Raw genomic sequence first — 16,892 nt, forward strand, 5'->3', positions numbered from 1 at the left:
AAAATGTGGTATATCCTTATAACAGAATATTAGTCAGTGCAATAAAGGAGCAATGAAACATACTATGGCATGAATGTACCCTAAAAACATTAGCTAAGTGAAAAAGCCAGACACAAGAGGCCACATATTATATAATTCCATTTGTTTGAAATGTCCAAAACAGACAAATCCATAGAGACAGAAAGTAGACTAATAGTTGCCAGGGCTGAAGGGGGAGGGGATGGTAATGAGTACGGAATTTCTTTTTGGGGTGATGAAAATGTTTCGGAATTAGATATTGGTGATGATGGTTGCACTGTTTTGTGAACGAACTAAAAACCACTGAATTGTACATATTCTTATTTATTTATTTTTCTTTTTTTTAAGATTTTATTTATTTATTTGAGAGAGAGAGAGTGAGAGAGAGCATGAGAGGCAAGAGGGTCAGAGGGAGAAGCAGACTCCCCACTGAGCAGGGAGCCCGATGTGGGACTCGATCCCGGGACTCTGGGATCATGACCTGAGCCGAAGGCAGTCGCTTAACCAACTGAGCCACCCAGGCGCCCTATTTATTTATTTTTCACTGGAGAATTGTTGACAAACAATGTTCCATTAGTGTGAGGGGTACGACACAGTGACTCGACAACTCTATACGTTACACTGTGCCCCCCACGAGTGTAGCTCCCGTCTGTCACCATACAAGGCCGTTACAGTACCATCGGCTACATTCCCTGGGCTGTAACTTTTATCCCCGTGACTTACTCATTCTATAACTGGAAGCCTGGACTTCCCACTCTCTTACACCCATTTCACCCATCCCCCCACCCTTAAGTCACTCACTTGAAAATGATGAATTTTATGATATGCGAATTATATCTCAGAAAAAGAAAAAAGAAATGCTGTACACCTACAGATAGGAAGTTTCTGTGCATCTGTGGAGACTGCTATTTAATAGGTTAAGCAAAGCAGAGGGTAGCTCTCACTTATTATGAAGCTTTTCCCCCAAGGGAGTACATTTCCGCTATAGTATTTTCATTCATTCATTCAACAGATAGTCACTGAGCACATGCTATGTACAAGAATCATGGCAGTATCCGCTTCCACTTGCCTGTTGTTGCCTGAAGGCCTCGACAAGTAAATCAATATCAATAAAAGTGAGAGGAAATTGCAGCCGAGGACCATTATAGGAGTCTGGGACGTCTATGAATGAGACATACTCCTGTCTATCCCTGCAGTCCTGGAGGGTGCTACCAAAGAGTCGAGCAACTAAATCTGGAAAAGGAAAGACAGAAAGGGTGGGGGAGTCAATATTCCCATACTTAAATTCAATAAATACCTTCTTGAATATCGAGCCCACATGAGGCACTGTGCTACACGTTATGAATACCAAACTATCCCACATATAATCATGAGGAAGGATTTGTTCTCAGATCATTAGGTACATTTACATGAATCACCCTCATCCCTTCCCAAGTGGACATTGTACCAAAGCAGTGAGTTCATTGGTGGGGAGGAGAAGGAGAAACACAGGGAAAACTGGGCAATCAAGGCACTCTGATGCTCTGAAACTCTACCTCTACATTTTTTGCCTCCTCTTACATCTCAGATTTTTACAAATTGGGCTGAACACATAACAATGTATTGCATTTGATTCAAACATCTGTGCTATTCAGAAAATTAAACTGCAACATTCAATTTTTCCCCTGTTAAACACTTCAAATTTTACTTAGCTGTAATAGATTTCTCTCTTTACATAAAAACAGATTTTCTGACATGATTTTCTTTTTCTTCTTGATAACAAAGCAGATAAAGTTAGATGATGAAACACAGGCAGAAATACCCATAGGGTCTCTCTCTCAGAGAAACATTTCTGTGTAACAGATCGCCTGCACTGCCCATTTCAGTAGGTGCTGAGATCCAGGGTCCCTTTCTTGCTAGGCTGCTTATAAAACAGTCAGCCCAAGAACAGAAATCTGGCCAATTCGGTTGGAGAAAGATGAAAGGGGGTATGGCAGACTGACTGCAAAAGTGATCCCGATTGTCTATCTCAACATTTAGCCTGGCTCTTTTTAATGCGATTTGCAGCTACTCTCAACAAGAGTTTATTTCCCCAGGCTTTGAATCTCGGTTGTGGGGTTCATGACCTGTGTTGGCCTAAAGAATGTGGTGGAAGTATTACGTACCATTTCCTAGTCAAGACCTCAGAAGGCCTTGTATGTTTCCATGCTCTCTCTTTCGAACCCAAGCTACTAGCACAAAGCCCAGGCTAACCTAATGAAAGCTCCAAGACTATGGGGAACAAAACTGAGTCACCCCAGCCAAGGCCATCCCAGATCAGCCATTAGCCCGCAGACCTTCAAATACATGAGTGAACTCTCATCAAGAGCTGAGGAAAACTGCCCAATCAAGCCTGTCAAGATCAGCAGAAGGACTCGGATAACCTGTAGACTTGCGGGCAAAAGAAATGTGTATTACATGCCACTGAGCTCTTGTGGTTGTTTAATACACAGTATTATTTCATTAACAGATAACGGATACAGAGGATGGTGATGTATTCTTCAACTCATTAACAATTGCTACCAAGCCAATGGGAATGAGAAGTTTTCTGCAAGTAGTTTTTATCTTTTTGAATATTTAGAGTAGACATGTTTGGAAAGTGTGACGTTAGCAGATGTAGATAGAATACATGTTTTTTCATGATCCAGTTATGCCGAGAGATTAGAGTTAAGAACTAAACTTGAAAAAAAAATTGCTAAAATAAGTCATGATATTTGGTAATTTAAAAATGCTTTCTAAATTATTGTGTACCCCCCCCCCCCGACACTTCTTTGGTGGTAGTTGATGATGTTTCATAAGAAGTTAAATTTAGGAATAATAAGGTGTGTCTTCAGTGTGGTCCAGCGCAGTGTATTTTTCTCATTTGGATTTGGTTTGAGATTTGAGAATCACTTAATGATTCCATTTTATGCTTGAAAACTAGAAATGCAGAGCAGCTTGGTAAATTTTACTTCAGATTCCATCAAGCAAGCAGTGAAGCCTAAATACTCTACTTAACTGTCTTAATGATCATGCCATTCCGTCCTTAGAGATACATCTTCCTGACTCTACACACTGAAATATTGGGCTCCTCTTGGGAAAACAACAAAGACAGACAGAAACAACCCCACTGGTCTCACTATATCATCTTATAACTGACTTACTGAGTAATCCCACCTGTGTGAGGTACAAGCCTGACATGATTTTCTTTTCCCAGTCACTGCCTTCACCCGTGCTCTGTCCGCTCTCCCTTTCTCATCAGCCCAATGCAGTCTTGTTTTTTTAAGAACAAAATTAAAGTAGTGTTTTTCTTCTTTAAAACAAGCAAACAAAAAGCTTGGTCTGGCCCTTCTTTCCATACGTTTGTTCACCTTCATTTCTTATAAGTCCTGTGATAAATATACGAAAAAGCACCATTTCCCTAAGCCATTTCTTAGTCAAAACTACTCAATATGAAATACCAATAAACATCAAATCATAATCCTTTTGCTGGCTTTTAGCCACATTTAAAAAAAATAACATAGATTCTCTTCCGAATATGGGTAGCTAATGTGGGTCATATATGAAAACAATCAGAAACTGTACCAATTCGAATGCAAGTAGTGTGGGCCGTAACTATCATAGCTAATAAGAAAAATTTAATGAATGCCAACAATATGTAAAGATTTGTGCACCATGTAATTTGAATGAATCTTTACCTGTTTGCTTTACAATTCTGTCAAAATGAATCTAAACTAATTAAATATAATGAAATCTTGAATTATAACCAAATGATACCTTTACAAGCTGTTCTAAAGAAAATATCTCAAAACTACCCCCCACATATAATCTTTTCTTTTACCCAGTACAAACTCAAAATCTGGACAGGGAACATGTTAAAGCCCATAATTAAAAAAAAACAACACCACCACATGCACGCACACGCGCATGCACGCACACACACACACACACACACACACACACACACACACACACACTTTCTGCCAGATATGGCTGGGGAAAGAAAAGCACCAATTGAACTGCATTTTAGAGTTACTTCATTTCTCAGTTACGAATCTGGATTAAAACTATGAGTGTCCATATAATAAACTCAATAAATGGCAAAACTGCATTTCATAAGATTCAACACCTGTTCCTGATTATTTAAAAACTCAGAAAACTAGGAATGAAAGCCTATCTCTTAACAGAATTTTAAAAATTGAAATCAACAAGAATGGTTTTTCCATTAAAGCATTAACAAATCAGGATGCCTAGTTTCACTGCTTACTTTTCACATTGTTCTGCTATTTCTAGCCAACGCAACAAAACACAAAGCTGAAATAAGAGCTCTGGATAGAAAGAGGTAAAAATAAAGTTACTTGTGGCCAGTGTGATTAAATATCCATACTCAAGAAAATCAGTTGAGAAACTCCCAGAACTGATAGGAGAATTCCATACTACAGAGGTTTGAATCACAGCTTTACCAATGCTGAGATGAATAACCTTAGGAGGTCACCTTCTAAGCCTCAATATTCTCATCCAACAAAAGGGGATGATAATCATACTAATCTCAGTGGTTTGTCATGAAGACTAAATGAAATATTTAAAGCACTTAAAAGACATGGCACATAGCAAACATGTAATAGATACTAGCAATAATAATAATTAATAATAAGTTCATTCATGCTATTGTTCAATAGTAGCACAATACAAGCTTGTTAAATACTACCAATAATCACCGGGGAGATATCATGGGGAAAATAACCTACTGACCATAGCCACAAAAAAATATAAAATACCTGGGTCTGATAGGACATTTTGGCTGATCTGGGAAGCAGAAAGGATAGTCAAAACAACACTTGCACACGCTCCCTCCCACTCCCCACTTCCACCAGTCTCTGTTTAAACCTATTGCTCTGTAGAGCAGCTTTGGCCTTCTACCTTATGGGATGGATGTGTTGAGTCTCCCCATCAAGTCCTATGAACCGGTTTGAGCCACTAAGTAGTAGGACACGGAAATGAACGGCTTCCAGATCACCTCCTACCTATGGAACACCCAGGATGTCTCAACTAACACTGTGCCTCAGAGTTAAAACCATTAGTCTGACGATATCTGGGAATGTTAAGTGATCTTCTGGTCCCTAAATACATCCCGCTTAGGGGTCCTGGCGCTTCTGCAAAACAGGCCTAGGTGGACGTTGTGTGGAACCTTCCCACCAAAGAAGGCCATCAGAAAGCAACCCACAGTAATGTACAGTACCGTGACCCTAGTTAACACTACTCTTATTGTATGCTTGAAAGTTGCTAAGAGAGTACATTTTTAAAGGGCTCACCACACACAAAGGACTTGTAACTGTGAGGTGATGGATGTGTTAACCAACATTGTTGTGGTAATCATTTCATAGTATATTCCTATATGAAACCACTGCAGTGTATACCTTAAACTTCTGCAATGTTATATGTCAACTATATTTCAATAAAGCTGGGAAAAAATTTTTTAAATGATTTTATTTATTTATTTGACAGAGAGAGACACAGTGGAAGAGGGAACACAAGCAGAGGGAGCGGGAGAGGGAGAAACAGGCTTCCCGCGGAGCAGGGAGCCCGATGCGGGGTTCAATCCCAGGACCCCAGGATCATGACCTGAGCCAAAGGCAGACTCTTAATGACTGAGCCACTCAGGTGCCCCATGGAAAAAATTTTTAAAAGAAATCAACCTACAAAAGTAATCTGCAAATTAATTTTTCCATTACACACAATAATTAAATCGGTAAGATTCTAGGACTCCATAATAGAGAGATGTATAAGAGAATAGAGGCCTAGAAATATGCCCTAATACATATTTTTTAAATGAATACATGGGGAAGGAGGCACTACAAACCATGGTGAAAAGATACGTTATGAAATGAACATTGTGGGAAAAACTGGTTAACTACTTGGACATTTTCTTTTTAGCTGTGCTCTTTGTTTTCAACCACAAGGCATCAAGATTTCCTTTTTTGGTTTAATATAAAAAATCCCAAATTTATGAAGTGTTAAAATTTTTAAAAGTCAAACCATAAAAAAAATCTAGAAATCCAGGCATAGCGATCCACATTTTAAATATTTCAAGGCCTTCTAAGTTTAAAAGCAGGGATTCACAAAGAAAAAGATATTTAGACTTGAAAGATATTTTAAATAATTAATGGGTAAAAACTTTCTATACCTGATGAAAAATATCAACCTAGATATCACAGAAGCTCAAGCAAACCCCACACAGGATAAAATATAAATGAAGCATCATCAAGGCTCATTATAGTTAAAGCCCTATTTTCCAGTGTTACCTAGGTTAGTTTGTTTCTTCCCCAACTCCAAGAGGTGATTCTGTTATTTGTAATACAGTTAAATTCATTTGTTACTGTGTGTATTCTATTTTGGAAAGACACACACATACATTCTTTTCTTGTTTGTAACAATTTTTTTGATGGATGTGAAACATTATCATGGTTCTAAGAGTCAAAACTTAGGTACGTTCAGAGGAGTGTTACTCCTTCCACAGCCCTCTACCCAACTCCATTCTCCCATTCTTTCTTTCTTCCCTGTTCCCACCCATCCACTTATCCCCTGTAGGTAAACAAGGTCATTAGTTTCTGGTTTATCCTATAGGTTTCTCCTGTATTTATTTTTGTGCATGCGTGCGCGCGCGCACACACACACACACGCACACACACACTCATATCAGGCAAAGATTTCTCAAACAAGATGCAGAAAGTATTAACCATAAAGGGAAAAAAATTGTACTACATTAAAATCAAGAATGTCTGTTATCATCAAAAGGCAGCATTTAAAGATTAGGGGGATAAAAGGCAAAGACTAGGAGAAGATATCTGCAATATGTTTATCTAACAAAGATTCATATTATCATATGTAGAATACTTTGAGCACTCTTAAAAATTGGTAAGAAGAAAACAGCTAACCCAATAAAAGGATGGCAAGAGACCTGAACAGGCACTTCACCAAACAGGATGTTCACATGGCCACTACATAGACAAAAAGGTGACCAATTTCACTGCTCAGCAGGGAAATACAAATTAAAGCAGAAATGGGATACTACTACATATCAGGCAGAATGGCTAAAATGAAAAGGAATGACAACTCCAAGTGTCGAAGAGGATAGAGAACACTGGAACTCTCATCCACTGGTGGCAGTATAAGTTGGTACAACATTTATAAGAAGGTTTGTCAGTAGCTAATAAAGCTGAACACACGCATGCCCTGTAACCCAAAACTTCCACTCCGGGGTCACAGTACAACTTCATAATAATGGCCCCCAGTGAATCAAGCCCCTTTGTATCTGCATCCTTTTCCAATATAACGCTGCTGCTCCCCCCCGCAAGAGATGGAGCTTTCCTAGCCCCTGTGAATCTGTGGCTGCCCTTGTGACTTGCTTTGACCAATAGAATATGGCAGAACCGATTTTATGTGAGTTCCAGAGAATAGACCTTAAGAGGCCTTGTAGCTTCTGCCTTTGTCCTCTTGGGATCCAGCTACCATGTAAACAAGTCTGGGATATCCTGCTAGACAGAGAGGCTGCATGAGGAGAATTGAGGTATCTAAGATCATAGCCAATACCAAAGTCCCAGACAGGTGAGTAAAACCATCTAGACCTCCCTACACAGCCCAGCGAGGTTGAGTGAGCCCAACTGACACCGCATGGAACGAAGACAAGCCATCCCCACTGAGCCCAGTTCAAATGTCCGATCCACAGAATCAAGAGCAATAAAATAGCTGTTGTTTTTAAGCCTCTAAATTTGGGGTGATTTGTTATGCAGCAATAGATAACTGGAAATGAGAATATAGCAAAAGAAAATGATATATATGTTCACCAAAAAGGACATGTACAAGAATGTGCATAGCAGTACCATTCAAATTACCCAAACTGAAAACAACCCAAATGTCCATAAACAATAAAATGGATACGTTTTGGTAAATTCGTAAAATGGAACAACATTCAGCAATAAGAATGACCGAATTGCAACAACGTGGATGACTCTCACAAATACACCATTGAGTAAAAGACAGACTCAAAACTGTGCTTTCATTTATCTAGTGAAGTTCAAAAACAAGCAAAACCAATCTAGGACGTAGAAGTCAGGAAAGCCATCATGGGGGAGTTGGTAAGTGACGGGAGGGGGACAGCAGAGAGGCTTCGGTGGCTCTGATAATGTTTTCTTTCTTGTTCTGGGTGCGGGTTACACGGGCATGCTTACTTCAAGAAAATTTACTGATTCTTGTACTTAAGATTTGTGTGTTTTAATGTATGTTATACTTCAAGAAAAGTTTACCTAAGAAGATTACGCCACTGTCCCCTTCTTTGATAAAATTTTTTAATATTTTTAAATCACCTACAGAATTTTTTGACATGCAGATTTTTTTAAAATACAGAGCCTGAGAACCCAGGCTCTGTGGGTTCCCAGGCTGGAACCCAGCCATCTGTGGCTATGAATCTCCATAAGTGATTCTGATGCACAGCCCAGATCGAAATATTAGGTCATTAGCAAAAACAGTGCTGCTTCATTTCATCATCATTATATTTCCTCTCAGAAATATTTTGCCAAAGAACATGAAGCACAAACAACTATCTTCAAATTGCAATTATCTAAAAGAAAGAAAATGGCAAAATACCCACTTCCTCCCACTCCCCACTCCTCAGGTTTGGCTATTCTACCATTTAGAAAGCTTCTACAGATCATTAAATGCTTTAATTAGTTTCATACATATGCGCTCAGCTCAAAGCATGCCATTAAAATACCATTTTGCCACAGTGAAGGGTGCTCGCTGGATGATTTAAAAGGAGCTCTTAGATGCCATACACTTTTAATTAGAACAAAAAATGGTTGGCCCAAATTAAAGAAAAATAAGTTTTTAAGTCTAGCATCTACCTTGAAGTTAACAACAGTCATCTTGATTTTGCAGGAGAAATGCATGCATGCCTGGGGAATAACTATAATTTTAAAATCATTTTGAACCATACCGACATTGCCTGTCCCTGAGATGATTTACTTAGTCGTTTCAGAAAGACTACATAAATGATAAAGGGACAGAGAGATGGACAGCTAGCTCTGCACAAAACGGAAAACCGTGTTCAAGCCACCATGTCCCCCCAGATTTGTTTATTTTGATCTCTCGGCATGAAAGTTTTGTCGATAAAAAAATAAGATCCTCTTTACTAAAGCTACTATTGTACATCAACAGACTGTGGTTCAGAGAAGGTGTTCAACAAATTAACATTGAATGAAATCTAATTCAGCTTCGTGAAAGTGACAAAATTAAACAAATTTAGTAAACAACAATCAGAGGAAAAAAAAGCCACTTGAACTGATTTCACCAGTTTGGTGTCACAAAGACAAGACAGGTGGGCATCTTTTTAATTTCTTAGTGTCTTCCCATCTTCAGAGTTTACATCCCTTGATGAGGACAATTCAATATTTAATGACTGCGTTTCAAAAGACAAAACATTTTACTTACCTGGGTCTTTCTCGTGTATATGTGTATAGTTTTCCAACATGAAGGAAAAGAAGTTGGATAGCTGGACAAAATAGAAACACATTAGTCAGTGAGGGATCCCCAGACAGCCACCATGGCAAATCCTGTTGGCGCGCTCTCCCAGCCTCTACCTGCTTCCCTCCTCCCTCAGCTGGTGGGCAGCACCTCCTGCAGAGGCAGAGGATATCATATATCCTCCTTCCCCTTAATGGCCAAAAAGGACTTTTTTCCTACTAAGAAGCATTAAAGCTGGATTTATACAGCAGTTTCGCAAGCTTGAAAAAGGCCTTCCTCGCCCATCTATATTTTCTTCTAGAACTCTCTCGGGTTTGTTCTCAGGAAATTCTTTCATTTTTTTAACTCCTTAAAATATTTTTTCCTTCGTAAAGTAACAACCTTACTTCCTCCTGGGACACGTGCCCAAGAACAGAATAAGATCATTTTTTATTAGTTAACTAGACATCTGGCAGCCCTCTTCAAAATATAAACTTCAGAAACGAAAAATACCTTCCTCTTCCCAAATCCTACTCTCTCTCCACAGCTACTTCCAAGACAATGTCACCCTCTATTAAAGCTTTCACCACGGTAAATGGACCCAAACTCTCCTTTTCTCAATTATAAGGGGTAAAGAGAAGCATTTTACCAAAAGAAGAGACAAACTGGCAAAACAGACCTGCAGTTGGCCTTGTTCATCAGCATATTCGATAGACTGGAAGATGGTGAGGGCATAGCGTTGTCTGGCCTTCAACCGAGCACTGTAACCTCGGTACCAGTTCTGGATGATCAATGCGGCTTTTAGCGCTGCAGACCCATAGGATATGGAAACCAGAGGAAACCAGTTATTATGCAGCTATGGGACAGGGAAGTAGGTGCTTCAGAAAAAAAATCAGTCCACCTGGATTCCTAGGTTCTAAAAATATACACACTACAATGGGATTTACCTTTATGTTTTTGTAAAATGTCCTCAAGTCTCCAATACTCAGAGAATAATGATGGCATAGCCATCGAGAGTAGGATTTCTGGGGGGCACCTGGGTGGCTCAGTCGGTTGAGTGTCCAACTCTTGATTTTGGCTCACGTCATGATCTCAGGGTTGTGGGTTGGAGCCCCGAGTCAGGCTCTGCTTGGGGTTCTCTCTCCCTCTGCCCCTTCCCCTGCCCTCCTGCTTACGTGCACTCTCTCTTGGGGCGGGGGAAAGGGTAGAGTTTTGGGGGCAAGAAGGTCTGAATTTGAATCCCAGCTATGCTAATCACTGTCTGTGTGACTCTGGTAAGTTATTAAAACTCTCAAAGCCTCAGTTTCCTCACCTGTAAAATGGGGGAAATAACAGCACCTACCTCTGGCACTACTCAGGCATGTTTATATTCTATGTATCCCTGTGAAGGAGCAATTCCATTCTTCACTATATACCCCAAAGCAATCCTCAGACAGCCCATAAGGGAGACGTATGGGGATACAGTGTTTCTTTGCTTGTGGCAGCAGGGAGTCTGACACCAACACAGGCTGGATGGCCATTGCTGGGCAGGAGAATGTGTAACCGTGGTGGGCGCACACCATGGCCTATTATGTCACAACTGGGAGCAATAGATTAAATAAACCCATAGCAACATGCATGTGGCTTAAAAATGTAGTGCTTTAGTGAGGACAGTTTTAGTTAGAGACAATGAAATATAACATGATGTCATTTTATATAAATTTAAAACACACATGCACAAAACCAAAATATACATTTCATAAGAATATATACAAAGGAAAAGACACTAAAAAATAGATTGGTTATTTATTTATGGGGGTGAATGAATATAGCATACGTGGGTAAAAAGGAACAAGCAAATTAATTAGCTAACATAAGAAAGGGTCTCGCACAGACCAGCGATGACAATGTACGATGAATTGAAAAGTATGCTTCACTCCAGCTTCTGTACCTGAGATTCAACTGATAAAAGACAGATGGATAAATGAACACACCTCCCCCCTTCCTAGCATTACAATAAGGATGAAATGAGCTACTACAGGTGAAGAGTTTATCCCCATGCCTGGTTAATAAATGGCTAAACAAACGGCTACTATAGTGATAAGCATCGTCTTGTTTGTAGATTATTCAGTACGCCGTCTCTCTTCTGGGGCTCTGAGCCTTTGAATCATCCTGTAGCTTCCTGGCTTTGAAGAAAGCGATCAGGTGAGAGATAATGAGATTTAAAATATAGTCTCTTATGCCTTCCTCAAGTTTTCGAGCGAAGAGCAATCAACACCAGCTGGCTTCTTTTATTCATGCTATAATTTTTCCCAGTTAGCACATAAAAATTAAGAGTTGACTATAACAAGAACAATTTGAATGCCAAAAGCAGGATTCTAGCCTCCAGTCCCTAACCTTGGTTAATACTGCTGTGGTACACTAGATAGGCTAGTCATCTGAGGGTATTTATTTAGGAGTTTCTCCAAGACTCTCTGGCTCCAGAGACACTCATTTCATTATTCAGCTTCCAGAAGACCCCAGGAAATAGACATAAGGTCAAGTATCATGATCTTTATAGGGGAGCACCACAGGGAGAAGAAATAAGAGTGACTTGTTCAATATCACAAAGCAAATGATTGGGAGGCTCAAAATCTCAAGTGTTCTCACCGTGTCATTACAGAGAGCCCAGACTCACCTGCAAGGTCTGTTCTACGGGACAGTCCCGGTCCTGACCAGCCAACCCTCACCTCAGGGGCTCTCTCTGTTCATCAAGCGCAAGGGAACTGTCCCAGGGCTATTTACCGAGCACTTACTGAGGGCCAGGCCATGGAGTCATTTCCACAGTCCTCACCACACCGAGAAGCTGAGACAGACTACTTAAGGTCACTTAGGCACTAAGTGGAAATGCACGGCGCAGAACAGAAGCCAGGTCTCACTTAACCTCCGTAGACCTACTGACCTTTTGCTGCGTCTCAATCTGCACAATGATGCAGTGGAATAAATGATCACTAAAGTTTCTTCTACTTAGGGTTAGCACCACCGATAAGAAATAACCATGCTTACTATTTCTATAATTAATAATGGGACAACATAGCTACCATATGTGAAGGGGCTGCTAGAAGAGATTTAGCCCCCACAAGTATCATCTCTATGTTACACATAAGGAAACTTCAGGTTCAGAGAGGCAAGTATCTTGCTCCAAGTCACTTACCTAGTATGGACTCAGGTCTTCTGAGTCCAAACTCTGGGCTCTCTCCACTATAGCCAGTTACTTCTTTCCCTAATCTATGTGTACCTTTCTTTCCTTTGGATAAGAGCCACCATTTATGGAATGCCTACTATGTGCCCGGTACCAAGCTACACACGATACCTATACTACTGCTTCTACTCCTCCCCCGTGAGGGGAAATAGGTGATGGAAGGCCCCTGTCCTATCTCTACCTTCTTCAGTCCAGTCCCTTGCTGGGATCCTGCCCCACTCCCCAGGGGAGGAGTTGCTATTTTATCTGATAAGCACACAGTACTTTCGCGGGCTGTATTTCACTAGTAGGTGTGGAAGGCAGACGGCCATGCTCAGTTCCCTGGCTCTTGCATTTCCTTTTCTGCTCCAAAGGCAGTAAGCTGAGCCATCCCCTACTCCCTTCCTGGCTCAGAAAGCCATCATGCCAGTTGATGCTTGCATTCCTCACCGGAGCTTACCATGGCATGAATGCCACTTACTAAGCTATCACGTGTCAGCTGTCACCCCACACTTCTCTAATCTGCTCACCCGATGCTGAAACTAGGGCTCTGCAGGCCACATTGCTGATCAGCCCCCGGGGGGTGGGGGTGGGGGACTACCTGCTTGGCTCTGCCAAAGGGGGCGGTAGAGGGAGATGGTGAGGCGGGAGGAGGGATGAGAGACACACTCCTTCCTGTCTGCTTCCTGTTCCTCTTAGTGTCGCCTAGCAATGGCTCCCCCCACCAACCCCCCCCGCCCCCTTGCCCCCCCCCCCCCCCCGTCACACGAGTTTCTCCTTGTAGCAGCAACTGGATCCAGTCTGCATTATGCAGCACTTGCACAACCAGCCTCAGGGCTGCCCCTCAGAGATACCAGCACCAGCTGGGCAGTCCCCATTGTCAAAGGTCTGAATTTCAATTCTGCAGGAACCCTCCTCCAAGTTTCTAGATTGCAATAATTCCAATCTCTCCCCTTTGTTCTCTCAGCCCTATAGATGGTAACTGTCGTACCTCCATAGGCCTTAGAGCTCCTTCAGAGACGTTTCCATTACCTAGGAACGATCTGATACCCACTTAACAGCTCTTTCCTTTCACTTCTCTCGTCACATCCCTCTATGGTTTCTGCCTCCTGACTAGACCCTGCCTGATGAGCCATTCTCATCGGGCGGGAAGAACAGGCTCAGGTTAGGCCTCAAGCGTCCACCTTCCTGGATGCTCCAGCTCAGGCCCTTATCAGAATTGTACATCGGGATTTTGAGTACTTCAGCAGCAGCTGACAAAATAGACTTTGATCCACATCCTGCTCCTGCTCCTTCGGCCCACAGTTCCCCCAGCAACCCCTCCAGCGCAGGGAAGGAGACCAGCAGGGCAGGGTTGGGTGTACCAACATCAGACCTCTAAAACCTCACCTGATTCCTAAGAAGCCCCCACCCCACCCCAAACACACACACACACACAGCCACTCTAGCCAGCTGAGGACTCTCCTCTGGAGCAGAAACCTGCAAAATGGCAAAGGGTAGAGCCCAGATAGGATAGACCCTACCCGAGGGGTTGCTGGCTCCATAACCCCCAACCCTGCCTGTAGAGTTGAAGATCTGTGTCATCCAGTTCTGAACTTGTTGGACAGCTTAGATCTGCTTCTGGTCCTGCTGCTTCATCACATAACAGGGCTTGTCTTCCCTGTCACATTAATTTCCATGCAGGAAAAAAAAAATAAATAAATAAAAGCTATTGCCATATGTGTCCCAAGGGCCTTCTATTTTTGTTTCTAGAAGGAAGCAACAGCCTAGGTTTAACAAGTTACCTGGCCAATTTCCTGTACCCAGCACAGGTGGATTCTCTATTGCCAAGCTGGGGGGTTTTTGGGGGGGTTTTGTTTTTTAATGGCTTCTTTTCTATGGTGACAGCCATTGTCAGGTATTTTACATGGAATGAATATCCATGTCGGAGGTCAATGATGAAGGCAAATAATAAGTTCAGAGCATCTGTTTTGTGCCAGGCGGTGCTTTATGTGGATCCTTTAATTTGATCTGATTTAATCCTCCCAACAATCCTAGGAAGTGTCATTATCCTTATTTTACAAATAAGGAAACTGAGGCTCAGAAATAACTTGTTTGGGGTCACATCACTTGGCAGTGGGAGAATACAGAGTCAAATCCGGATCTCTGTCATTCCAGAAACTGGGCTTATAACCATTATGCTGTACAATCCAGTGTGGCATTTGGTATCAGCCATAAAAAATGAGACAATATGTAGAATAGTATGCCCTCCCTCCCACATCTTCCCTACCTCACAATCCCTATGCTCTTCACCTGTTCTATTGTTCTCCATAGCACGTTTTACCATCTGATATTCTATATAGTCGTATGTTTATGTGTTTATTGTCTATCTCCCCCTATTAGCTAAGCTACATGAGAATAGGGACTTTATTTTGTTCACTGCCGTAACCCCAAGCACCTAGGGTAAGGCCTGGCAATGGATATTTGTTGAACAAATGAACAAATACCTTCTAGGGCTGTTCTAATAATGATGTATTAGCAATGTATAATAATGTATTAGTAATGTCTTGATACAGGTATTCATAATATATTAATTAATTGATTGATTAATATAAAATGCTTAGCACATTGCCTGGCACATAGGAAGCACTCAATAAACAGTAGATGCTCTTTTTTAAAAAGGGGGGAATAACAGATAATGATTGTCTCTCTCCCAGCTAACTTCTAGTGCCCCCTCCCTGCCAGATTCTTAATTATACATAACAGTTTATTAAAAATTTCACAAACTACTGTGGAAAAACCCACACCATCTCAGAACCCAAGAGTAAGGAGCGAGAAGAACCGTGCCAACCAGGATCCATAGGCCTCACTCCCTCAGAGAGCATAGTCTTGGCTCAAACGTCACCTTCTCAGCGAGGCCTTTCCTGACCACCCTTTTCAAAATGGCCCCCTGGCCCCCACTGCCTGTCTCATTTCCTCACCACAGCACTTAACACTATCTGATATAGCATATATTTTACTCATTTGTCATTATCTGTCTCCTTCCACTAGGATGTAATCTCTGTAAGGGCTGGGATTTTAGTCCATTGGGTTAGCTGCTATATGCCCTGAGTCTGGAATAGTCCCCAGAACATAGTAGATGCTCAATAAGTATGTGCACCCTGATGTTTATAGCAGCAATGTCCACAACAGCCAAACTATGGAAAGAGCCAAGATGTCCATCGACAGATGAATGGATAAAGAAGATGTGGTATACACACACACACACACACACACACACACAAATGGAATATTATGCAGCCATCAAAAGGAATGAAATCTTGCCATTTGCAATGATGTGGATGGAACTGGAGGGTGTTATGCTGAGTGAAATAAGTCAATCAGAGAAAGACATGTATCATATGACCTCACTGATATGAGGAATTCTTAATCTCAGGAAACAAACTGAGTGTTGCTGGAGTGGTGGGGGTGGGAGGGATGGGGTGGCTGGGTGATAGACATTGGGGAGGGTATGTGCTATGGTGAGCGCTGTGAATTGTGTAAGACTGTTGAATCACAGACCTGTACCTCTGAAACAAATAATACATTATATGTTAAAAAAAAAAAAAAAGAAGATAGCAGGAAGGGAAGAATGAAGGGGGGGAAATCAGAGGGGGAGACAAACAATGAGAGTCTATAGACTCTGAGAAACAAACTGAGGGTTCTAGAGCGGAGGGGGGGTGGGGGGATGGGTTAGCCTGGTGATGGCTATTAAAGAGGGCACGTACTGCATGGAACACTGGGTGTTATACGCAAACAATGAATCATGGAACACTACATCAAAAACTAATGATGTAATGTATGGTGATTAACATAACATAAAAAAATAAGTATTTGTTGAATGAATTAAATTGCTCTTTAGTTAAGACTTTCTGTCTTGTGTTTCTCTTTATGCTGACAGGTGGAGTCAGGTTTGGTTTGTTTTTTAAATAGGAGTTTATTTGACATTTCTTTAAATAAGAAGCTTATATTCAGAACGATAAGGCATTCAAAGACTCTCTGCTTTTGGAATTCTGCTGGCAGAGGCCTCCTGAGGAGGCATCAGGATGAACAAATATTTCATGTAACTTTAAGGGGCCTGCTATCCAGTCAGGAAGAAAGAGAGACACAAGTATGATAGAATTCATTAAAATGAATTCAAATGAACTGGAAAGAGTATGAA

The 16,892-nt window shown here is 41.3% G+C and overlaps 1 protein-coding gene across 1 annotated transcript in view; it reads right to left on the reverse strand.

The window, feature by feature from the left end:
- Window positions 1-16,892, reverse strand: part of PPEF1 (protein phosphatase with EF-hand domain 1) — a 97,454-nt gene that overhangs the window by 66,639 nt on the left and 13,923 nt on the right. The window contains exons 2-4 of the mRNA XM_028122615.2: window positions 10,193-10,320; window positions 9,502-9,562; window positions 1,088-1,251 (exon numbers count right to left, since the gene is read on the reverse strand). Of these exons, the coding sequence (XP_027978416.1) occupies window positions 1,088-1,251; window positions 9,502-9,562; window positions 10,193-10,320 (353 nt within the window). The remainder of the gene's footprint in view (window positions 1-1,087; window positions 1,252-9,501; window positions 9,563-10,192; window positions 10,321-16,892) is intronic.

The sequence above is a fragment of the Eumetopias jubatus genome, unplaced genomic scaffold (assembly GCF_037043125.1).
Source record: "Eumetopias jubatus isolate StellerSeaLion01/CBP00866 unplaced genomic scaffold, mEumJub1_p1.0 scaffold_11, whole genome shotgun sequence".
Taxonomy (NCBI): Eukaryota; Metazoa; Chordata; class Mammalia; order Carnivora; family Otariidae; genus Eumetopias; species Eumetopias jubatus.